The 26,274-nt window shown below is 39.9% G+C and overlaps 2 protein-coding genes across 6 annotated transcripts in view; one reads left to right on the top strand and one right to left on the bottom strand.

The window, feature by feature from the left end:
• LOC114792914 (tenascin-N-like) overlaps window positions 1-26,274 on the top strand; it is a 106,557-nt gene that overhangs the window by 4,228 nt on the left and 76,055 nt on the right. For all 5 annotated transcript variants that reach the window (XM_028984460.1, XM_028984479.1, XM_028984451.1 and 2 more), the window contains exons 8-14: window positions 453-722; window positions 965-1,228; window positions 1,606-1,875; window positions 3,479-3,739; window positions 3,842-4,120; window positions 8,800-9,063; window positions 9,469-9,738. In XM_028984460.1, coding sequence (XP_028840293.1) covers window positions 453-722; window positions 965-1,228; window positions 1,606-1,875; window positions 3,479-3,739; window positions 3,842-4,120; window positions 8,800-9,063; window positions 9,469-9,738 — 1,878 coding nt within the window. The remainder of the gene's footprint in view (window positions 1-452; window positions 723-964; window positions 1,229-1,605; window positions 1,876-3,478; window positions 3,740-3,841; window positions 4,121-8,799; window positions 9,064-9,468; window positions 9,739-26,274) is intronic.
• Window positions 16,941-24,415, bottom strand: LOC114793524 (interferon-induced protein 44-like). The gene is made up of 10 exons (XM_028985400.1): window positions 24,286-24,415; window positions 23,299-23,431; window positions 22,370-22,648; window positions 22,005-22,292; window positions 19,716-19,749; window positions 19,224-19,422; window positions 18,775-18,933; window positions 18,280-18,442; window positions 17,853-17,953; window positions 16,941-17,751 (listed from the first exon to the last, which is right to left on the bottom strand). Exons 1-10 carry the CDS (start codon window positions 24,376-24,378, stop codon window positions 17,593-17,595), a joined length of 1,608 nt encoding a protein of 535 aa, XP_028841233.1. The 5' UTR covers window positions 24,379-24,415; the 3' UTR covers window positions 16,941-17,592.

The raw sequence follows: 26,274 nt of genomic DNA, 5'->3' as shown, positions 1-26,274 counted from the left end.
ATTTACTCTGATTTGGAGTGGGCTCATATACTCTGTGTGAAGTGTTAAATTAACTCTGTGTAGGCGTGGGTGAAGACAGCTGGCTGTAGAATGGTCAGGTGGAAGTCAGGGTATCGGTGACAGAAGTGGTGGGATCGGCGGGGTCGTAGAGCCGGTCAGAATTCATCTGTGTCAGAAAAAATCAGGCGGTCCAGAGAGAGAATTCAAAAAGGCAATCGTTGTCAGGGAAAAAACAGGCAAGAACAAAAATGCTTACTGCAACGAGACGAGACGTGATGAATTCTCAGCGTCTCACGCTGGTTCCGTCTACTTCCACATCGGCTGTGTTGGGCGTGGTCACGTGTCCCCTGTGGGTTCGGAGCTGCTGGGCCAGCCGTGACAGTTTCATTGTATTATATTATATTAAAGTGAATATTAAACGTTGTGTGTTAAATAACCCTGTATTTTCCCAGATGTTCCAGCTCCAGAGAAGGTGACTGTGGTCTCAGTTTCTCCTACATCTGCTATGATCAGCTGGATTCCACCACATGGGATGGATCAGATTCCACACAGTTTCCTGATCTCTTACTGGAGTAAAGAGAGTAAAATAGAGTCCATCTCTACAGAGTCATCCAGCACAGAAATCACAGAGCTGAAACCAGACACTCCGTACACTCTTACTGTCTGTACTGAAGTTAAACACGGAGGGAGGAGTCAAGAAACTTCAACCAACATCCACACAAGTAAGATGTGATGATGTCTGTTTCTTATCTTTTTATATCATTTTAGATTCTTACAGTAGAGTTACTTTGCAGTGTCATCATCATCACACGGGAAATGTTCTCTGTGACATTTGTCAGCATCGTCTTATACAACTGTGTATTTCCAGCTTCCAACATCTTCTAGGACTTTAACCTGGTTTTACTGGTTTCCATCATGGACCAACACAGATCAGAGTTTTATTTTATTCTTCTCTTTTCTGCAGGTCGGGTTCCTGCACCAGAGAACCTTTCTGTGGACGTGAACTCACCATCAGTATCAGTAAGATGGAGTAAACCACCAGGAGTAGATCAGATCTCATACCTGCTGTCCTACAGCAGTGAAGGAGAAGAAGAACAGACCATTTCTACAGACTCTCTCCATAATTCTCTACATGATCTATGGTTTTGTACAGAGTACAAGATCAGGGTCTGTACTGTACTGAACAACCTTCACCGCAGTAAACCTATCGAGAAGATCTTCAGAAAAAGTAAGATATTTGAAATTAAAATCTTACAAATTCAAAATGTATTTCTGTCTCAGACATTTTAATTTTTTTAGATTTCATCACATGTTTTCTTTTGTTTTATGAAAAAGTGATAATCAAAGAAAACTTCTAACAAAAACTAGAAATTTTATTTTAATTAACTTGGTTTGCGCTGTCCAGTTTGTTGGGAGACCTGGATTAGTTACTAACTTTCAATTTTTTCCATAATTTATTAGGTCATAATAGACCTGTTGCCATAAAAAAAATCTAAAATTGTTTTCCTTATAACAGTGACATTTGTCATGTTAGTGAGTTCATGAAGATTTTGTAAAAGATGGCAAATTTAGGATTGTGCATTAAATAACCCTGTACTCTCCCAGCTGTTCCAGCTCCAGAGAAGGTGACTGTGGTCTCAGTTTCTGCTACATCTGCTAAGATCAACTGGATTCTGCCACGTGGGATGGATCAGATTCCACACAGTTTCCTGATCTCTTACTGGAGTAAAGAGAGTAAAATAGAGTCCATCTCTACAGATTCATACAGTACAGAAATCACAGAGCTGAAACCAGACACTCCGTACACGCTTACTGTCTGGACTGAGGTTAAACACGGAGGGAGGAGTCAGTCTTCTTCTAAAATCTTCAGAACAGGTAAAGTAACATTAAACCTGTCAGAAATATGTTATATGGCCATGTCTTTACACAGTGGTTTATCACAACTATCCAACCAGCTTAAGTGTCAGAACATGGGAGAAAATGTTAAATTTTTGGAGCTCAACAACTTACAATGTCCAGTCCAAGTTATTTTAAAGCAGGGTTGGGAGTGTCCATTAAGAAGGATCATTTTACAGAAGTCCAACACATTGTAAGATTAAGGGAGTTCCGAGAGTCCAGTGCAGGTCAGTGGTGTCCAGAGAGGAACAGCACCATGCTGCCTTCACCCCAAGAAGTAGGAATGTTTGACAGATTAAAGTAATATTTGCACAATGGAGGTTCACACACACTTACACACACACAAAGGCAGGGTAAATTCACATATATACAAAATCTGGAAACACAGTTAACTCTGTCTATCAGCAAATAGTCATATCGACATTGAAAGTGAAGTGATCGTGAAACACTGCAGCACATTACACGATGACACAACTAAAGTCCATCACCCTGGGTGAGCAGTGGGGACGGCGCTCTGCTCAGTGGCAACCTTTTGATTACAAGGGGTGCTTCCTTAGCCGCTAGGCCACCACTGCCCCCCTGGTGTTACTATGTGTGTACCATCAGAAGAACTGGATGTACTGAGCTGTACAGAATTTATTTCACATCGGTGTGAATCCGGCTTGAAATACTCCATGTTCACATTAAATCAGTGTAGTTACAGTAATGCTACTGTAATGAGAATGATTGAAATTCCTCAGGAAACAGTGTAAGGTGGGACGTCGCAGGGCCATGACGTTTCTGCACCTTTGTTTTGAGTAGAGGTTCATCACCTCCATTTTCCATATCTTTGTCAAATGGCAAGAGGTGTGAAATGCCAGCCATGTGTTTTTGCGATGCCCCGCCCTGCCATTGTCTGCCCCAGATGGGAGACACCGAAGGCGGGACAAGACAGTCTGTGACAACTTCCTGTGGGTTTAGCTGTAGTCTGGGGACTTCAATCTTCTTTTCCATCGGGAGCTGAGGGGAATCTTCCCATCAGTACCTGAGTCTTTTCTATTTACCTATTTTTCTCATGGCTTTTCTCTCTCTTTCTCTACCTTTTCTCCTTCTTTTCATTTTGGTTTTCTCTGTAACATTGGTACCTTTTTTACATTAAATATTCACATGTAACTGCAATAATAATTTACCGGTGTTAATAAATTAGAACCGGTTCATCCTTTTAACCTCCGTTGTGCCACGCCTCTTTCTGCCAGGTAACATCAAGTTGGAGTGGTTTTTATTACAGTGCTTTTGTGTGTAGAGAGAGTTTTTTATTCTGTTCTCCACAGTCTTACAAGAGCAATGTTGAACTTGTCTTCTCAGCTTCTATGGCTTTTTTTGTTTTCCCTCATGACCCTGTTAGTTTGACCACATGACAGTGTTTCAATGTGATCATGACGGCAGCTATTAAATCACGATACTTGTGATAGATGTCAGACAGACAAAGCTGAAAAGGTTCATATGTTCTGATTAAGTTCTTGTGTTTATATTAATGACTTATTATGTACTATGTTCCTCACTCACGCACGATCATTTTATTTCATTCTTCTCTTTTCTGCAGGTCAGGTTCCTGCACCAGACAACCTTTTTGTGGAGGCAAACTTAACATTAGTGTTAGTAACATGGAGTAAACCACCAGGAGTAGATCAGGTCTCATACCTGCTGTCCTACAGCAGTGAAGGAGAAGAACAGACCATTTCTACAGAGTCTCTCCATCATTCTCTACATGATCTACGGTTTTGTACAGAGTACAATATCAGGGTCTGTACTGTACTGAACAACCTTCACCACAGTAAACCTGTCGAAAAGACCTTCAGTAAAAGTAAGAGATTACAATTACTCAAATGATTCAAAGTGAAGTTTCCTAGAAATCAAGTTTGATGTTATTTTTATGTTCTGTGATATTTCCGAAATCTGGTACCAGCTGTTCCAGCTCCAGAGAAGGTGACTGTGGTCCAGGTTTCTGCTACATCTGCTAAGATCAGCTGGATTCTGCCACATGGGATGGATCAGATTCCACACAGTTTCCTGATCTCTTACTGCAGTAAAGAGAGTAAACCAGAGTCCATCACTACAGATTCATACTGGACAGAAATCACAGAGCTGAAACCAGACACTCCGTACACTCTTACTGTCTCTAATGAGATTAAATTGGATTCGATGGAAGGGAAGAGTGACTCTTCTGCTATCAATTTCAGAACAGGTAAAGGCATAACAATAATAACAATAGCAGGAATATGAAGTTGAAGTTGGAGAGAAAACGACCCAGTTCTGGACCAAGCATTTCTATGTAAAATAATAGATATCCGGCATGGGGCCAATGCAGGTAGAGAGCCTGGAAAGGAAGAAAGGAAGAAACCTTGGGAAGGAGTGATACAGAGAGGGATGCCCTTCCAGGGTAGAGTGAGTCTGCAGTTGGTGTCAGTGCAGGGTTGGTGATGATTTGTCCAAGAAAAGTAAAACATTGTCCAACAGGTGAAGTGGTGGTAAAGTCCAAAGAGAAGTTTCCTAGAAATCAGGATTTATGTTACTTTTACAAAGCATCTGTCCATGTTTGGAGGTACTGGATAGTACAAAGTAGGTTTTAGTCCAGTACCATTGTATAAATAGCGCCCATTATAATGCTACAAGATCCCGGAGGCTTTCTCTGTTACGGTGGTGGTGGCTGTGGTGACCCTCTGATCATTTCATGTTAAGTCGTCTCATCAGCAGTTCATTGCCAGGGACTAAGATTCTTCTGTTGGTCTCTTTATTGGAGTCTGGAGGTGGTCTGGCTGCTGGGTGATTTAGTGCCTCGGAGAGAACAAACAGAGGAAGGGCAGACGGTGGCATTTTACGACTGGAACTGAAATATGTGGCTATAGTGGTATGTTTGTGAAGGCCAGAGAAAGCAGGTGTGTTCTCAGTTTAGATTTAAACACTGAGACTGAGTCTGAGTTCCAAACACGGACCGGCAAGCCGTTCCACAACTGCGGAGCTCTATATGAGAAGGAGCTGCTCCCACCTGTGACCTTCTGTACTTGTACTGACCTCGCACTCATTGAATGCAGGGGGCATAATAACTAAAAGTTCACTCAGGTATTGCGGGGTGAGACCATTTAGAGCTTTATAGGTCAAAAGTAGGATTTTGTAGTCAATCCTAAATTTGATGTATAACCAGTGCAGTGATTGTAAGACTGGGGTGATGTGGTCAAATTTCCTATTTCTAGTTAGAACTCTGGCTGCAGCATTCTGTACTAGCTGGAGTTTACTCATGCACCTACTAGAGCATCCAGACAGTAATGCGTTGCAGTAATCTAACCTTGATGTAATAAATGCACGGACCAACTTTTCTGCATCATGCATTGAAATGATATTTCTTATTTTTGCAATATTTCTAAGGTGAAAGAATGCTATCCTAGTGATATTATCTACGTGTGAATTGAATGAGAGACCTGCATCAATGAGGACACCTAGATCCTTCACTTCAATACTCGGTGAAATAGAAAGGCTATCCAGGGTGCCTGGCTGCTTGAGGCCCAAGTACAAGAGCTTCTGTCTTGTCAGGGTTTAACAGGAGAAAGTTGGTGTGCATCCACTGTCCAATGTCCTTCAGACAGTTTTTAATGATGTTCAGCTGCTGTCTCTTGACTGACAATGATAATAAATACAATTGTGCGGACCTAAAACAACCTTAATCCCAACAACATTCTCTAACCTGTCAAGGAGAATAGTGTGATCAATAGTGTCAAAGTGTCAAATGCTGTGCTAAGGTCAAGAGACCAACAGCAGGTCATTAGTGACATTAACCACCGGCGCTGTCTCCGATTCGGTGTAAATCCCAGCTGATACGCTTCATGAATGTTGTTGCTGTGTAGGTACGCACAGAGCCGCTGGGCTATGACCTTTTCTAAAAAAATTTTTTATATAATTATGAGGTTGAAATTCAATGTAAAATTCGAAAGCTTAATGCTTTTTTTTTGGTATGTGGTCAGTGCTAAAGAACACATGAATAATTTTAAGGATAGGATTTATAATATCAGGTGCTACTTGTTAAAGGAAACTTGTAGGAAGCGGATCTTATATACAAGTACATTGATTTGAAGTTGAGATTAGTTTAATTAGTCCAGGCACTTTAGGGAGGCTGAAGCATTCTAATCAGTGCCCAGCCAAAATGTTCAAGTAGGTCCCAAATGGGTTGTATATGGGCTGGTGTGGTCTGCCCAAGTGGGTCCCAGTTAATTTTGTCCGGGGGTTCCATGGTGGCCCCATGTGGGCAAGCCCAGAGGGGCTTTAGGTGGGCTTCACATGAAACCTATCTTAAACCTACATGGGCCTTGTAGACACAAATATTCCATCAAGAGGTTTACAGCAGTGTATAGATCAGGTTTAGAAAAGAAAATTCTGAAATTTTCAAAAGTTACACACATTTCTTAATTAAATTATAAATTAAACTGAGCCCAGAATGGGAGCAAGAGTTGTCCCTGATTTACCCACCGTCGTGAAAAAGACTCGGACCAACATGGACCTCACTGGCTTTTCACTTTTAATGTTAAGGCTGTATGTTGGTGCATTTGTTATATAATACAAACTATATGGGCTCGACAGGAACGTGTTGGCAGGGAAGAGTCGTCTTTGATTTATCCACCATCATGAAAAAGACTCACTGGCTTTCCTTTTTTGTTTGAATGCTGGCTAGGATTATGCCTGGCTGTATGTCAATTTTGTTGAACCACCTTGATGGATACAGCTGGGCCAAAATGAACATTTACCAGGCATTTGGAGAGAAAGTACAATTAAGTGTAACATAACTAATTACAAGATTGTTAACTAGCTCTGCATTTCTTCTCATTTAACTATAAGGAAAAACTCAGAAATCTTACAGAGAATTACATGCATGTACGTATAGTACAGTCGTTTGTTCAGGGGGAGATATACAATACAGCTCGAAAGTTTGGACACACCTTCTCATTCAATTTTTTTTTTCTCTTCTTACATTGGTAAATTATCACTGAAGGCATCAAAACTATATATGAACACATGTGGAGTTATGTACTTAACAAAAAAAAATGGCCACCCTTTGCTCTGATTACTGCTTTGCACACTCTTGGCATTCTCTCAATGAGCTTCAAGAGGTCGTCACCTGAAATGGTTTTCACTTCACAGATGTGCCTTATCAGGTTTAATTAGTGGAATTTCTTGCTTTATTAATGGGGTTGAGACCATCAGTTGTGTTGTGCAGAGGTCAGGTTACTACACAGCCGACAGCCCTATTGGACAAGTGTTAAAATTCATTTCATGGCAAGAACCAATCAGCTTAATAAAAGAAAAATGAGTGGCCATAATTAACTTTAAGAAATGAACCATCAAGTGCTACAACGAAGCTGGCATGAGGATTGACCCAGGAAAGGAAGACCAAGAGTAACCTCTGCTTCTAAAGACAAGTTCATCCAAGTCACCAGCCTCAGAAATTACAAGTTACCAGCAGCTCAGATCAGAGACCAGATAAATGCCACACAGAGTTCTAGCAGCAGACCCATCTCTAGAACAACTGTTAAGAGGAGACTGCACAAATCAGGCCTTCATGATCAAATAGCTGCCAGGAAACCGCTGCAAAGGAGAGGTAACAAGCAGAAAAGATTTGTTTCAAATGGACATTAGACCAGTGAAAATGTATGTTTTGCTCTGTTGAGTTCTTTGGTTTCAACCGCCGTGTCTTTGTGAGACAAAGAAAAGGTGAACGGATGTATTCCACATGCCTGGTTCCCACTGTGAAGCATGGAGGAGGAGGTGTGATGGTGTTTGGGTGTTTTGCTCGTGACACTGTTGGGGATTTATTCAAAATTGAAGGTACACTGAACCAGCATGGGTACCACAGCATCCTGCAGTAACATGCCATCCCATCCGGTTTTTGTTTAGTTGGACGATCATTTATTTTTCAACCGGACAATGACCCTTAACACCCCTCTAGGCTGTGTAAGGGCTATTTGACCAAGAAGGAGAGTGATGGAGTGCTCCACAGTCACCGGACCTGAACACAATCGAGATGGTTTTGGGTGAGCTGGACCGCAGAGTGAAGGCAAAGAGGCCAACAAGTGCTAAACACCTCTGGGAACTCCTTCAAGACTGTTGGAAAACCATTTCAGGTGACGACCTCTTGAAGCTCATGGAGAGAATGCCAAGAGTGTGCAAAGCAGTAATCAGAGCAAAGAAACTACAATATAAAACATGTTTTCACTTATTTCACCTTTTTTTTTGTTAAGTACATAACTCCACATGTGTTCATTCATAGTTTTGATGCCTTCAGTGAGAATCTACCAACATAAATGGTCATGACAATAAAGAAAACACGTTGAATAAGAAGGTGTGTCCACACTTTTGGCCTGTATTGTGTATATATATATTTTGCAAGCAGCCAGCTCACTAGTGTGGAGTCCCTTATGTACCATGAAATTGGAAAGAAAAATATACTGTGCACACATGCAAGTCTCTGTACCACGGTCTGTGGGCGCAAGTTTAGGTTGTTTCTCACTATAATTATTTTTTTTGTTGTTGTAGGAATTCAATTAAACTAGTCTTTTTCAGTCTTGGTCTTGCATTAGTTTGTCTTTATCTTGGCCCAAGTATTCACATTGTATTGGTCTTGATAACCTCTGATCTCAGCAGTATCTTGGTCTAAATTTAGGTGGTCTTGACTGCAACACTATCAGGATCATGTCTGGTGAGGGTGTGGTTGTTGTAATGGATTGAATTCCTTTTCAAGATTGACCTCTCCCAGTCCCAGCAAATGTGCTGCCTCTTACTAACAGTGATAGTGATCAGTGACAATTTATTCATATAAACTCTGGCCGGTGATCATTTAACACGTATCATGGTTTTAATCCATTCTTCTCTTTTGTACAGTTCAGGTTCCTCCACCAGAGAACCTTTCTGTGGAGGTGAACTTAACATCAGTGTCAGTAAGATGGAGTAAACCACCAGGAGTAGATCAGGTCTCATACCTGCTGTCGTACAGCAGTGAAGGAGAAGAAGAACAGACCATTTCTACAGAGACTCTCCATCATTCTCTACATGATCTACGGTTTTGTACAGAGTACAAGATCAGGGTCTGTACTGTACTGAACAACCTTCACCACAGTAAACCTATCGAGAAGATCTTCAGTAAAAGTAAGATATAAAAAATAAAATGTTACAAAAATAAAAATTTATTTCTGTCTTAAACATTTAGATATATTTATTAGATGGCTGAAAGGAGAATATTTAATCACATGTTTTCTTATGCTAAATATTTGCTTATGTTTTAAGAAAAAGTGATAAAGTAAACTTGACATTCTATTTAAAATAACTTGATTTGCGCTTTGCAGCTTGTTTGGAGATAAAAACAGAACTGAATTATTAAAAAACTTGAGTTATTATTTACGGTGATTATTTTCCATAATTTAAGTTATTAGGTCCTAAAAGACCCATGGCCGTAACAAATTCAAAAACATTTGTCATGTCAGTGAGATCATAAAGATTCTGTAAAAGAATTCTAAGTGAATATGAAAAATTGTGTGTTAATCCTGAATTCAGCTGTTCCAGCTCCAGAGGAGGTGACTGTGGTCTCAGTTTCTGCTACATCTGCTAAAATCAGCTGGATTCCACCACATGGGATGGATCAGATTCCACACAGTTTCCTGATCTCTTACTGGAGTAAAGAGAGTAAAATAGAGTCCATCTCTACAGAGTCATACAGTACAGAAATCACAGAGCTGAAACCAGACACTCCATACATGCTTACTGTCTGGACTGAGGTTAAACACGGAGGGAGGAGTCAAGAAACTTCAACCAACATCCACACAGGTCAGAGCTGCTGACTTCCATAGAATTAGATAGAAAATGTCTGTTTGTCAGCATGGAAAAATAGTGATGGCATAAGTCACAAATATTTTTTTGAGGAAAGTGACCGAATTTAAGCAAACGTGTCCAGTTCAACCAGACATCTATGAAGATTTTGAATAGGATTATTCAGCTAAAATTAGAAATAGGAAAGGTGGTTTGGGTGAGTCCTCATCCAAGTGCCCAGTGTCCAGGGATGGGCTCTAGAAGCTGAGGCATGGATTTGAGGGATTGGGACAAGTGAGTAAACTAAGCGATTAATTCTGATTTGTTGAACACTAAGTAGGGCTGGGCTGTGATGTTCTGTTTAAAATACTAGTTGAGAAAAATAGCAGGTAACACACTCACCTATGAACCAGAAGACCCAGGTTCAAGTCCCACTTACTACCATTGTGTCCCTGAGCAAGACACTTAACCCTAAGTTGCTCCAGGGGGGGGACTGTCCCTGTAACTACTGATTGTAAGTCACTCTGGATAAGGGCGTCTGGTAAATGCTGTAAATGTAAATGTAAATATAAATATGATATACATCTGCTGCTGTTCATATGGCATGTTTTAATATATATAATGTTGTGTTCTAGCTCCTTCAGCTCCACAGAACTTGACTGTGGACTCAGTTTCTGCTACATCTGCTAAACTCAGCTGGAATCTGTCAGATGGGAAGGAGCAGAAGACCACCTGGTTAAGATGGGGGAATAAGAATTCATATAGATTCCTGATCTCTTACCACAGTGAAAGGATTGGAACAAAGAAGTTCTACACAGTGAGCCAGTATACAGACATTACAGACTTGAAGCCAGATACTGAGTTCACTGTCAGTGTGTGCACTGTGGGCAAGAATGGAGAAAGGAGTTCATCTGCTTCCAATCACTTCCACACAGGTATCATTCTTTTAAATATGCAGTTCTAGGTTTCTACAAAAATATAATCAGATTTTCCAGAGGGGCCCTTTTCAGTGTTTTAATACAAGAAACAATAGAGAAGTTATAACACCATTTACAACTAAAAATGAACAACATATTTCAAATAATGTAACTAAATACATTTGGTATTTTTCTATAAGAAAGTACATTTACTACTGGCCACCCCTGAAGTCAGATAGAATAAATTGTCAATTTCTACAGATTCAGAAACTGATTCAACAAGGATTAGCCCTGCTAATGCTGCCTTCAAAACTGGTAAGAGGAAGACATCCTGCAAATATGGTTTTATATAACATTCCATATACAATTATTTTTTAAATTTACATATATTTTTTTCCAGAAAAAAAACATTTTTTCACACAAAGTTTTGGTAAAACTCCCATCAAATACACACAGTCAATAAAGGATATTCTAAATAAAAATGACCTGACAGAAGTGAACTCAGTGGAGGAGTGTGACATTGTCCTGGCATTTTGTCTGATTCTATCTCGTGCTGGAACAGACATTCAAGCAGCACTGGCAGAAATAAAAGGTAGTGACCTCATTATATTCAAACAATAACTCAATCTTAACTTATATCATTCAAAATCAGTATTAAGTTACATTTAACAAATGCTTCATAATATGTTAGACCAAACCAGGCCATTTTAGTATCATATTATTATTATTGTCCTTTTTTTCTGCTCTAATGACCACACTCACTGTCCCCAGACACTAAACCAGTCATCCTGGTGGTGATGCACCACACCATCAAGCCGAACCAACATGTACCAAGCAGCAGCAGATTTGTTAAAGGAGAGAAAGTTGTGCTCACAGTGGACTGTCTGTTCCACGAGGACCAGGGTCTGCTGAGATGTCAACAGAACGACGTGGCCTTCACACACATTCAGAACAACCTGCCGCAGCTGGTAAATCCAGATGTCCTTATGTATTGAATAAATGCTATTTTACTATTATATACATATACATGCTTATATAGATATTTTAAAATATATCAGAAAATATCAAGTGTTTTGTTTTTTTCTTGTCTACTAGGTCCATTACAAAAAAACAAATTCTACAGAATATGGCACTGCACTCTGATTCTGCGTCCCAGAATCCAATGTGGGACCTAACCAGAATCGTCTGGGAGCTTTGTGACACTGTCTTTAACTGCATTTATTCATGCTGTCATTTTATGGTTCTGTCAAATTTCTGAATTATGGCAATATGTAATTAATTGTGGCCAGTTTTATTTTTGGGATTTCTGGGAAGTTTTTTGTGATTTTTATACATGCAATTTGTCCTCAGGACATTAATTTTAAGGAAACATTTAGGCGTAATCGAGATGGTTTTCAAGTATGAATCTATTTAATCAAACTGTCAACCTTTACTTGTTTCTATGCGCTGTATGAAATATGTTGGTAGTAGCCTAGTGGGTGACACACTCGCCTGTGAACCAGAAGACCCAGGTTCAAACCCCACTTACTACAATTGTGTCCCTGAGCAGGACACTTAACCCTAAGTTGCTCCAGGAGAACTGTCCCTGTAACTACTGATTGTAAGTCACTCTGGATAAAGGCGCCTGATAAATGCTGTAAATGTAAATGTAAATGTTCGTGTTCTGTGCTAGTGTTTAGACATTCCTCATTGTAAAAGGTTTATTCATATGGGTGGTGCACCTTATCATGTGAGGCCTTTTCTGAGAACCTTTCTTAGACCTAAGCTGTAGTTAATAATAAAAAAGTGGCAAGATGAATCACCCTAGGCATTGTATTTATTGTTCCAATTCCATACTGTTACGGAAATATTTTTCTTAGTGGAAAATATTCTATTGACTTGCTGGACTAAAGCATTTATTCTTGGTCAGCGCAGAAGTACAGATTGTCTGAACAGGTGATCTGTTCCTTTTATGCTGTAGATATTAGAAGGCAGTATTAGGACAGAGAGAGAGTGGAACTTTCTATTTTGTGTCAAGGTTACAGATTCAGTATCCAGAGATGGGTGATCCAGGTCAAAAGTTAAAAAACAGGATTTTTTACCATCCTTATATCCCGAAATGCTCCATTAAGTGGTGTCTAGCAGTGTATAGTTCAGATTCAGAATACATATTTTTACATTCATTTAATTCGTTCCTTTTACAAAATGTAAACACATTTCTTGTGCTAGCTTAAGCCAGGTTTATTAATTAAACTGAATCCAGGAACAGTTGCCCCTGATTTACCCACCATCATGAAAAAGACTTGGACCAACAAAGAACTGACTTTTGTCATATTAATCAAAATTAAATTTGTTAAACTGAAATATCACTATGACTCTGCTCCTCCCAAAGTAATAAATTATTTACCCACCATCATGTTGGGGACCAACATGGACCCCCCCCCCCCTAGCTTTTAAGTAGCAAAGCATTATCAAAGGTGGAACGTAACAAATTGTATTTACTCATGTTACTGTATTTGAGGGTTTTTTTAAGCTATTTTTGAAATAAAACAAACTTACTTAAACTCAAGTCTGAGTCCTGTAAAAAACTTTAAAGTCGCTAAGAAACAACACAGAGGGATAAATTCAGATATCTATGAAAATGAAACATGCTCCAAATAAATATTCTAAGAATCAAAAAATAAAAAGACGTTCACGTTTTACATAACATATATATCCTAAAATTACAGAATTTATAGGTAATGAGGAACTATTATTTTTTTGGTGTGTTTCTGTTCTGTGTTTGTGTTGTGTTTGTAGGATTCCTGGTGATTACAAATTGAGCCCACCTGTTCCTGCTGAGGACAGCCAGAATAAAAAGAGCCTCAGTTTCCTTTTGCTAGGTTCCACCCCACCTGCCTCCCTAGCATTTCCCGATTGCATCACTTCCGGTTTCCCCTGCGTTTCCCTTAGGAGGTGACACAACTTGGTGTGTCTGCCTGCTTTTAGGGGTTTATTTGATTTGTCATTATTTGTTGTAATTAGTTTTGTATGTATTTCTTCTTTATTTGTTTATTTATTTATTTGTTGTTAATAAAATATTACTAGGTTTTTGTCTTTTCTTTTGTTATGGGCTGGCTTGTAACAAAATTGGGGGCTTGTCCGGGACATCAGGTTCTGGGACATCAGGATTTTTGGTGAAAGATGCACGTTTGGCGTTCATTGGGAACCGTGGTAAGTTAGGCGTCTCCAGCTGGATTTTTGTATTCCCTCCATCGGAGCGCATTTGTTGTTTTGTTGGTTGGTGGATTTTATTTGGGTGGTATTTTGAAGAGCAAACCCGGGGGGAGCTTTTTAGTTTGTCTTCTGACTGACCTTGAACTTTCAATTGGTAATTCTCTTTGAAAAAGAGGCAGGTTTAGGGCTCAGAGTTCCCATGCATTTTTGTGGCAACAAGCGGTGGAAAAAGCGAACGTTTCGCTCCGTTTGCAGCCATATCTTTTTTAGTGCTGCATATCATTCGTGTCTCTTGGTCTGAAATGCACGATTAGTAACATGTTGTTGGCAGACAAGTTTATTCAGAGCTGATCGTACGACTTTCTGTTGTGTTGCACCAAAGGGAACTTGTTGCAAATTGCAAAAAAATACGTGATTGAGTTAGCGAGCAAAGATAAAAAGTTGACAGAATCTCTGTTAAAAGTAGTAGAATGGGATTTATTGGGCATTAACGTCATTGTGGCGCGGACCAAAGGTCAGGCGTCTCCGGAGTCTGCAGCCGGTAGCGTCTATGAAATTGAATTAAAGATGCGCAAGTATTATTTTCTTGAACGGCAGATGCAATATAAAGCAGCCAAGTGAAGATCTGAGCATGACAGTTGTGCTGTGTGGGAGAAGGAAATCGAAATAGAGTTGCAAATTCGTAAATTGGAGATTGATTTAGAGGTAAAACGGCTAGAGTGTGAGGAATGTGAAACAGGGAATATGAAAGTCAGCATGAAAGGGAAAAGTGCGACTTTGTTTTAAAGAAGTTAGAATTAGAATTGTCCGCTAGAAAAGACGCAGTTGTTCCGGCAGATGTAGGTGTTTCCCCCGTCTCTGTTCCACCTGTGTCACTGTTTTTGAGAAGGCTGCCATTACAATAAAATGGCCAACTGGTGTCTGGAGTCTTTAATTACAATGTGTGCTGTCAGGTAAACCTCAAGAAGTTTATTCTGCTCTTACTGTTGAGCAGAGTTCGGACTACAGTACGGTTAAAACTGCAATTTTAAATGCTTTTGAACTGGTATCTAAAGCATACCGGCAAAAATTCCGTCGACTGCGGAAAAAAGAAAGAATTACATATTTTGAATTTGCTCGTGAGAAGGAGAACCTCTTTGACCGCTGGTGTATGTCAGAACATGTTACAACCCGCAAATAGTTGCGAGAATTAACTACTGCATTCCTGATGCTGTCGCTACCTACCTGCATGATCGACAGGAGACTTCTTTGGCTCAAGCTGCTGTTTGTGCTGATCAGAGCTCAGCATGAAACAGAGCTTGAGGAATTCCCGGCTTGACAGTATATCTTTTCCCTCCAACGACCCTCACGGTGTTTTTATTGTCATGGGCTGGGTCATTTAATTACTGCATGTCCTCGTTTACAGAAAAAGAATTGAGCATCATCCCAATCGCTCCCAAAGAAAGTTGGGCTGGTGCACACTTTGACTTCGGAGAACATTCATGATGAAATTGATCTTGGTTATGAGCCATTTGTTTTAAATGGAACGGTTTTGTTTACTGGCCGTGTGGAAGATGATGTGGCTATCAAAATTCTGTGTGATACTGATGCTGCACAATCTTTCATCCTAGATTCTGTTCTCCCCTTCTTTATGGAGAGTTGCTGTGATTTGGACGTGGTGGTGCAGGGAATCGAAATGGGGTTCACTAGAGTCCCATTGCACACTCTGCACTTAAAAAGCAAGTTGTTCTCTGGTGTTTTCAGGGTTGCGGTTTGTTCTCAGCTTTCCGCTTTCTTTTGGGAAATTATGTCGCTGGAGGAAAGGTCCTTCCAGTTTCGGTAGTCATAGAGATCCCGATGCCGGTTACGGACGTGGACATGTCTTGCTTCAGCCTTTCCTGTGTGTGTCGTGACTCGAGCTCAAACCCGTAAGTATCAAGATGCAGTCGGGTTATCTGACACTTTTATGTTGTTCGACCCCCCGCCTGCTCAAGTCTTATTTTACCAGGGATGTGGAGAAAGAACTGCTGGGGCAGTTCCAGTTGCATCCATATCCTCTGCGGTGACTCCTTTCTACAGTTCTGAGGAAAACAGCCTTACTCTGTGAGACATTCCTGTGACTTGTGCCCGTCTCTAGAATTCTGAAATCATGTCTGATCTGGAAATGTTTTTGTCACATCTTTCTGATCAGCATGCTTGTGAGAAAATTTGATTGGCCTCCTCCCCTCTTTAATTTCAGATGTGCCATCTTGTTGTAACGTCCTGCGTCATGACATTGACATGGGTGACCATGCTCCCATTCATACCACCTCTATCCATAAAGATGGCTGCGATGGCAGCTGAGGTGGCCTATCTTGCCGATCATGGGTTAGCCGTGCCCAGTTTTAGTGCCTGGCGCTCTCGGTGCATTCTGATTCCTAAATGCACTGACTATATGGGCCAGACCAATTTTGCTCTGTGGGATCCAGTTGGGAAGTGCGCCAGTTCATTTAGTGTCAAAGACCGTTGTACATGCTTAGTCCTGCCATGCCAAGTCATGCCATGCCAGATTTGTCATTGGGCTGATATTAGAGTGCTCTGGCAGTGTTAGTGTCCCCAGCCAGCAGGTTCATGTGGGGCCCATATGGGTTGGAGATTGGCTTGTATGGTCTGCCCAACTAGGTCTCAGTTTATTTTGTCTGAGGGTTCCATGGTGGATGTATACAATATGAAATTGTATAATTGTTTTGGCGATTATTTTGAATGGCATATGACAGGGTGGTAGTAGCCTAGCGGGTAACACACTCGCCTATGAACCAGAAGACCCAGGTTCAAATCCCGCTTACTACCATTGTGTCCCTGAGCAAGACACTTAACCCTAAGTTGCTCCAGGGGGGACTGTCCCCTGTAACTACTCATTGTAAGTCGCTCTGGATAAGGGCGTCTGATAAAATGCCATAAATGTAAATGAAATGTAAATGCATATGCTTTTCATCTAAAAGTCTCTTTCTCTCTGTCCTCCCTCTGCACTGACCCCGACCACTTCTCGCTCAGCCTCACCACCTCTTTACATTTTTATTAAAGTAACTGGCCTTTCCAGGTGTGTAGAAATGTGTGAATAATTTGCTGAGTGATTTCCAGGAGACTGTAAAGCCAAAGAACATTTTTTAATCGATGGATCAACTGTTTACAGATTAGGAGAGTGGAAAATGGTGGAGAATGGTGGCCTCACATTGTTCTGAGTTTGAATCCCGGTTTGGATCTTGTGAGTTGGTGACACAGTAGGTGTGTGTGCGCACTTATGGTGCCACGGCCCGGAATAAAACTTAGCAATTATGAAAAATGAATATTTAGTAACCATTTTTGCTGAATTACCTTTACCTCTATTAATCATTAAAAAAAATGCAGAAAATGACTGTAAAAATACATACATAGTGAAAACCTACTTGTACTACAGCTATATATTGCTGCAACTATGGAAAACTTGAAAAAGGAGTAATTTTTAAATTGTATGTATTCTACTAAAATTAAGCATATAATTGAATAGTAACTATCAGAAAACCATCAGAGGATTTTGACACATTTTCAATAATGATAATCTTTGACGTTCATGATTAATACAGAAAAATGTGAGCAGAATGTGATTTTTGGTCATGAAATTTTGAATCATGATGACAGAAATGGTAGATCATTTCATGCAAATAGTCTACATAAATTTGCAGTAAGTCAAAATTACGGCAAACAAAGTTACAAGCAAAAATAACTTGTGTATTTAGCTCGCTTCCGTTTCAGTATCAGAATCCTATGGTTTAACAAAGTCATTAGCAAGTTGAACAGTGCGAGATAAAGCATTCAGGATCAGGAGGTCCACCTCCAAAACCAGATCATTCTCCTCCGAGTAGTTCTTTACGGGGAAAATGAAGTTCACTGGGACACCCAGACTGTTGCTGCAGTCCTCCATCTGAGAAAAGCACACAATGTGTTATTTCACACTCCTTTAATTATTTGGCTGATTTTTCCAGACTCATTTCTGAAATGCTACGAATCAGACATCTCACTTACTTTTTCTTTGATCTTCATACTGTAGTAGATCTTTTTCAAGTCTGAGTTCACCACTGAGCAAGTTTGGTCCACCTTTGTCATGAAGACAACTTGAGGAATGCCTGATGCACAGAACAAATATACACCACATATACACAACAAAATCTGAGACGCTTGAATTAAGCTGCATATAATATGGACAGTATATTGAACATTGCTGTATGTGGTAGACCCAGGGGTGAGTGAGAATGTGCTCCCAGAGACAGTAAGACAGAATGAAGCATGTACAGTGATAATAATACATTTTAATCCTTAAATTCATATTTTGAGTTTAACATTTTTTATCTGACATATACTCTTAACCATTAGTATGCCCCAATCCCAAAGTCATTATATGCTATTCATGTGGGAACATATGAAACCAAAGAATATTTGTTATGAGTCTCACCCATTGTGCTGGCTTTTTGTCTGATGGACTTCATTTTTATGATGACATCCTCATGCACAAAAGAGATTTTATCTGCTGGTAACACACACACCAGGCAGTGGACTTTATCAGTTGGTTTGGGATGTTGTTCCCAGAAGACTTTTGGCATTGGGTCCTTTTGAAACTTGAGAATAAAAGTTACAGGTTAATGGCTTCTGATCAACAAAATCGCAAAAATACACAATCTCAACAATAACGCGAAGCAGAGCTAAGTTATCCCTGCACAGAGCATACAGGGAGCACACAACACAACCTTCCATTTGTTCACCATTGCATTACATTGTAACCAATTGTCAATTTCAGTGTTGAGAGTGGAACTATAAATGTTTCTATAATTCAGTAATTTTTTACATATCAATTTCAACACAGACATACACCCACATACTAAGTTATTTTGAACTGTCAAATGAATTAATGTTGCAATAGCACGCATTAAAGTATGTGTTTTGAACCTACCTCATAGCCTTCTTTTATGCGACCTTTTAAAATTTGAATTATGTCCTTTGGATGCACCCCTTTAGACTCCTCATGCTCCAGACCCATGGTATCATTGAAGACAAAGGGCAAGATTCCTGACTCTTCATGGAATTTCCACTCAATTGTGTGTGTTTTGTACTGAGAAATTAAACATCAGTAATTCATTCAACATATAGCAAGGAAAAAATACAAAGTAAATTACTTTAAGCTGTATAAACCTGTCATTGCATATATTATAAAGTTTGTACACTCAAGACAAACAATAACTATTTGAATATGCTGTACAATGTTTCATCTAAAATAAGCTTGTTTTTATTAAGTGAGATTGAACAAGTACAGTAAAGTTTTACTTTATAAATGAGATTGAAGTTTGATATATTGATGATATTGAAATTTACTGGCATAATGAAAACCAAATATTTTCTCACAGTTGTAGTAAAACTTTCACCAGCAGAAACTGCATCTGCTATGGCGCCACTTGTTATTCGCCCCTTGAAGATACTGTCAATGGAATTGATGAGGCTGGACTTTCCTGATCCAATTGGTCCGTATAGTAAAATCCGGAGTGGCTTTACATGCGGGTTAAACTGACTAAGTCGAGTCTTCAACGTGTCTCTGGTTTGATAACTGAGAACAAGCAAAAAAAAAAAAAAAACATATTAGAAAAATCTTCTATGAAACTTTCATTGAAATATTCCCTCTTAAAACCAATACACTTGAAGTGGTATATAGAATAGTAATTGCATATTTATAGTAATTGTATCTACATTTTGTTCTGAATCCTACTTACTATATGCTAGACTACAAGAGCAAGGCATTACACATAAATCAAGTGACATTCAGCCATCTAACATGAGTGCTTTAACAGTATACATTTTTAAATAATAATAAGGATTCTTCTTAATGGTATGTGAACTTACTCAAATGTTGTGCTCCTCCAATCTTTTTCAAACTCTGCAGGGCAGAGAGAAAAATCATTCATAATAATGAATTTTACTATAATTTCTGTTCAGTCAGTCACCTGGACAAAAAACTAGATGGTCATCAAACCAACAAACAAACAATTCTGTTTAATGAATCCTGTCTTCCCTTTTAAACTCATGCCCGGGTCTAAAGGTTCAGGTCTCACCAGGATTCTAGCGCCAATTTAATGTGAATTGAAGTTCATGTGGGGTTGTACACAATAAAAATGGCAGATTTAATTTAACACTGCACAGTGAATATATGAGCCAAATGAGAGTTAAATTTAACATTTTCAGTGTAAAGTATGTAAAACTGACACTAATTACAGTTTTTCTCGATTGCTAAAACACTATAACCAATCTTTTGAACTAAAATTTCAAAACCATAATGCTATTTTTCAAAAAGTACACCCATTTCCCTGAACTATAAACACTATTCCCCTGTTTTAACACATGAGTCAGATTTGGTGAACTGTTACTGCAAAACTTTACACACAAATCCCTACATTTTTCAGTGATTACACCATGTGGTCATTTGGAAAGCACGAGCATTCAATAATGTTATCTTACGTCAGCACAGCTTGAGCTCAATTAGCACACAGTTAACCAAGTGGAAACACTAGGAGTCAAAATTTATCACACACCAATCAGAAACTTTGATGGGTAGATAAAAGGGCCAAAGTCAGCTCATTCAGGTTTGAAACAATGGATCCAAAGAGATGCAAAGGAAGAGGTCAAGGAGGAGGATGTGGTGAAGGAGGAGGTCGAGGAGGAGGAAGAGGAGCAGAAGGAGGTCTAGGACACCAGGGAGGTGGAGGAGGAGGAGGTCGAGGAGGAGGACGTGGTGGAGGAAGAGGAAGAGGGAGAGGAGGAGGACGTGGTGAAGGAAGAGGGAGAGGAGGAGGAGTGGTGAAGGAAGAGGGAGAGGAGAAGGAGGCCAATGATTGCCAATGATGTAATCCGCCTGCGAGAGATTCAAAGGAGAGTGATTGAGGATGATCAACATTTTCGAGGGATCAATGCCATCAGCCTCTCCACAATTGACCGCATCCTCCGAAAGAACCAACTCCGAATGAAACAGGCATACCGCGTTCCTTTTGAACGAAACTCTGACAGAGTGAAAAACCAACGAGCGGAATATGTTCAGGTATGAGTTTTGATATTGTATGAAGTATTGTTCCATCACAGCATGGCAGTTTATGCTGCCATTTGTGCACTCTTGAACTGTGGTTCAGGGTAGAGATTTACTCTACTGTGTTATGTGTTTTGCAGAGAATATTTGAGATTGAAGGACGGCCTGTTCCCCATGAAATTATCTTTGTGGATGAGGCAGGTTTTAACCTGACCAAAAGGAGGAGAAGGGGGAGGAACATAATTGGCCATCGGGCTGTTGTAAATGTCCCTGGTCAGCGTGGAGGGAATGTCACTATGTGCGCAGCCATCAGCCAACGAGGGTCCCATTCTAGGACCCTATAACACCATGCTTCTCCTTGCTTTTCTTGATGTTCCATATGTTCCAGCTGGACTACAGGGAACCAGCACAGTCAGAGCAGCCTCACTACGTTGTTGTTTGGGATAACGTCAGCTTCCATCATGCTGCTCTAGTTCATGACTGGTTTACCAATATCCCAAGGTTTTCTAACATCTTTCTGCCTGCATACTCTCCCTTTCTGTGTGTTGTACTGTACATTAATAAAAATGGGCCACTATATATACATTGGTTGCGTCTTTTGTGTTCATCATGTGAAAAGGTTTTTGAGGGGAAGAACCACAAGCAACATAACTTGCCAGTTTTGGAAATATTGTTTTTAATTTATTGCACCAATGTGTAAGACTGTAGTGTGTGTTTTTGAGACCTTGTGTGTGATGTCTGTGGGCAAAGTTTGGCTTTTCTGCAAGAGTGAATGGTTTTGAGTGTAGAGCTTCATTCTGAGCTGAAAATACGATGTTTGGAAAATTGGGTGAGACGTTATGGATTTGTGTTTACTGTTTGAGAATACGAGGCATAGTTTCAAGAAATGTGTTTAAGCAATCGAGAAAAACTGTAGTGTTAAATGACCGTGACTCGTGGCAGATTGGGATTTGAACCTGTAATCTTCTGATTACGGGGCCGCTTCCTAAACCACTAGGCCACCACTGCCCCAATATATCTATTAAAAATCCATTACAAATCTTTAGTAGCTAGTAGAAAAAGTATAGGCCAGCATTTTCCTCTGATCTAAGTTGCATTTATAAAAACGTGGTTACCTTCTACTTTGACCTCAGCGGAGGATTGTAGGGCCTCTTCGTTGCCCGACTTCACCAGGCAGGTGTAGATGCCATTATTCAACTTTTGAGAATGTTTAATTCTCAGAGTAAACTCTTTTCCTTGCTGCTCCATGACAATATCTCTGTCTGTGTTGCTTTCAGTCAGCAGCTTGTCGTCCTTCTTCCATTCTGCTGTAGCATCTTCTCTATTCACCTCACATGTTAGAGTGACCTCTTGACCTTCATTAACCTTAACATCCCTTAAGGGCCTGGAAATCACTAGCTTTACTATAGGAAAAAATGGATAATGTGTTAGAAGGTGTGCGCGATGCCAGTAAATGACCAATATTTTGAATTCTAATCACCTTTGACATTTGCTGTGCTTTCGACCTCTTCATCGTAGCATTTCACTTTAATCCTATAATAACCTTCATCTGCCTTCTGGACATCACGGATTCTCAGCTCAAACGTCCTTCCTTTATTGGTCATGCAGACTTTGTTGTTATTAGTCAACTCTTTATCGCCATGATACCATTTCGCTGAGGCTCCATCTTTGTTCACTTCACATGTGAGAAACACCTCGTCTTTCAAATATTTCAAAGTGTCTTCAGGATGTTTCGTCACTTTGAGCCATACAAAAAAACCTTTAAGCCAAAAGACATCTTAAATTAATTACTTCTTTAATGAAATTATATATATATAAAAAAAAAACATACTAGTGAGGTCTACCCACAGTCAGTGGCTGTGGGTAAACGAGGGCCGACTTTGTTTGGTATTGTTATGCAGTGATTAAGAGATCAAGTGTTCTTCCGTATGGTTTTTGATATTTATTTCAGTTAAAAATACTACATAAATTATTGTGCGAGTTTTTTTCAGTTGTCTGCAGTTAGTTGTCTCCGACTAGCCTGTTCCTGCATTTCTTGGCTGATCATATTACAGGAGAACACAAAAGATATATACGTGAAAGTGAAGTGATTGTCACACGTGATGCACAGCACACAGTGCACACAGTGAAATTTGTCCTCTGTATTTAACCCATCACCCTGAGTGAGCAGTGGGCAGCCATGACAGGCGCCCGGGGAGCAGTGTGTGGGGACGGTGCTTTGCTCAGTGGCACTTTGGCTGATCGGGATTTGAACCGGCAACCTTCTGATTACAGGGCCGCTTCCTTAACCGCTAGGCCACCACTGCCCCTATATATTTTTGCAGTATATCGAACGCGTGGAAAATTGTTTTTACAGTTTACCAGGGGCTGTGGTATTTACAGAAGTAAAAAGGGTGTGTTTTCACTCACCTGACAAGTATGATCCCATATTTACTTTCTTATGATGCGAGAACAACAAGCATGTCAAGCTTCCTTCAACTTCAGCCAGTAGAATGGAAGCTGCTTTGATGGATGGAGATAACAAGACAGACTTTTGTGGACACTGTAAGAAAGCAGAAAAGTTCAAATCTTTTCATGAAACAACTCACTCGCTCTTCATAATCCTTAATACATAACAGGATTGTTGCTGCCACACTTGGACATTGTGTACAGGGCGTGTGCCTACCCACATAGTGTGCATATTTTTGCGGTGAAACATGAAACCAGAAAACCCACAATATTTGATGTATGTGGCTGCAATGCTACATATGACTAATTCAGTGAAAAAAACAGCAGCTGTTTTATTTGAAATTACACCACTGGGCAGCAACAATTGGAAGTAATCTGGTTTATCAAATCAATTTATAATCATCTTTTTTTATTTAATGATTTACTTTGCTTTTACATTTAATTACCTTTGTACTGTGCACCAGTTTACTTAAACAATGAAAGGGAACTTGTACAAATATGGTGCTGCCTTCATCATTAAATGTTCATTGATGCAATCAAAATGGCTTTATATAAATAAAAGAACACACCATAACTTGTTGTTTCAGATTTTCAGGCCAATGTTGACCAATTCTGCCTTAAATTTATTATTTCGCCCACATGTTGTGTCAGAGCAAACCAATCCAAATCGGTCTGGACCGGATTATCCACACAGATTAAGGGAATGTCCAGAAAAACATTGTGAAAAATGACACTGCTACGTTATATTAGTATTGTATCACTAAAATGACACATTTTATAAAATAAAATAAAATAAAACAAACTTTGTTTATTATAAATATATTTTTGGTTTTCTCCATTCTTGATTCATTGCTGACTTCCTTCAAACATACATTTTCAATAATATGCAGAAACATTGTTTTTATAAAGAGCATTTTGACTATGAAATATTTTGCAATGGCTTCTTACCTGTTCACTTGCGCAGTGCCTTACTGTGAAATGGAGGAAGGGATATGGGATTAAAAGGGATATGGGATCCGAAAGAGAAAGCATCCAACCCATTGTCAAAAAAATTCATAACACTGTCATCACTGTCTCATTGTTTGTTAAGTTAAAAAAAATTAAATGGAAAGTACAAAGGCATAAATTCATCCTAATTTTGGCAAGCTAACTTTTTCATTTTGACCACTCATAACTCATTTTTATTATATTTTACATTCACATTTACAGAATTTATCCAACGCCCTTATCAAGAGTGTAAGAATGGACATCACGGGGGCCTGCTTTTGCCTTGCATAACAGATGTCTGCAGGGGGAAGTGTGACATTCCTGTGTCGATGGTTGTGCGTGAAGATTCGACACCTCTGTTTTACATGTCTTTTGTCTGACGGTTACGTGTGAAGTATCAGCCGTCAGGACCGCCCACCCTCTTTGTATTCCCAAAATGGGAGGCACCGGGGGCGTGACATCAGAAACAACAGGTTCTGATTGGTCAGTGACAACTTCCTGTAGGCCAGTGACAACTTCCTGTAGGTCAGTGACAACTTCCTGTAGGCCAGGGGTATAAAAGTCTGCTCACATGTGGAAAAAGGAGCTCTGAGCTTCTTGCTCAGGGGGTTTTCCATCGGAAGCCGGAAGGCTTCTGAGCCTTTCTCTCCCCCTCTCTTTCTCTTCTCCCTCTTTACTCTTTCTTCTCATTTTTATTTTCTCTGTAACCTTGGTACCTTTTTACATTCAATATTCACATGTAACTACAATAATTATTTACCTTTGTTAATAAATTAGAAACTGTTCATTTTTAACCTCTACTGTGCCATGCCTCTTTCTGCCAGGTAACATCAAATTGGAGTGGTTGAATACAGTCCTTGTGTGGAGGGAGAAAGAGTTTTTTCTACACACTCTATTCTCTTCTCCCACACCACATGGTCTTTTTTACAAGAGCAGTAGTTAAAGGGACAGTCCCCCCGGAGCAATTTCGGGTTAAGGGCTCAGGGACTCAATGGTAGTAAGTTGGGTTTGAACCTGGGTCTTCTGGTTCACAGGCGAGTGTGTTACCCACTAGGCTACTACCGCCTACAACTACAGGGATGAAAAATAAATTGATTTATAGTTTGGGGGAAGTCCAAACTATAAATCAAATGATCATTTACGTTGGTAGATTCTCACTGAAGGCATCAAAACTATGAATGAACACATGTGGAGTTCTGTACTTAACAAAAAGTGAAGACCTGACCTCCACAGTCACCGGACCTGAACCCAATCCAGATGGTTTGGGGTGAGCTGGACCAACAAGTGCTAAACACCTCTGGGAACTCCTTCAAGACTGTTGGAGAAGCATTTCAGGTGACGACCTCTTGAAGCTCATCGAGAGAATGCCAAAAGTGAGCAAAGCAGTAACCAGAGCAAAGAAACTAGAATATAAAACATGTTTTCATTTATTTAACCTTTTTTTGTTAAGTACAGAACTCCACATGTGTTCATTCATAGTTTTGATGCCTTCAGTGAGAAGAAAATAATGTAAATAGTCACGAAAATAAAGAAAACACAATGAGAAGGTGTCCAAACTTTTGGCCTGTACTGTATTTTTTCTCTAATATCTCTGAGTCCCTTTCAGATCGCTGTTTTTGTCTGCAGAATTAAAATAGGTAAAGTGCAGAATATGCATGCTTAGGAGTGGCAGTAGACGAGTCCTTTCTGTTTCATTTGTGTTGCTTGCTTGTTGCACTGCGTTGCCGTTGCCCGTGGATTGGCAGGGAGGATGGGTGTAGTCAGGCATTCCGGCTCCTCCCGTGATTCAAGCTACACCAGTTCAGCCAGCGCTGCCGGAGGCCACCACGGCAAAATATCCTGCGTTGCACAGTGTTTACATAATCCAGACCAAAGCAAGCGCTAATATGAACACTTATTTACAACCTATGTAGTGTTAAACCACAGCGGGCTGTGTTTATCAAGCATTCG

The sequence above is a fragment of the Denticeps clupeoides genome, chromosome 1, assembly GCF_900700375.1.
Source record: "Denticeps clupeoides chromosome 1, fDenClu1.1, whole genome shotgun sequence".
Taxonomy (NCBI): Eukaryota; Metazoa; Chordata; class Actinopteri; order Clupeiformes; family Denticipitidae; genus Denticeps; species Denticeps clupeoides.
This window is presented reverse-complemented; position numbering and strand designations above follow the sequence as displayed.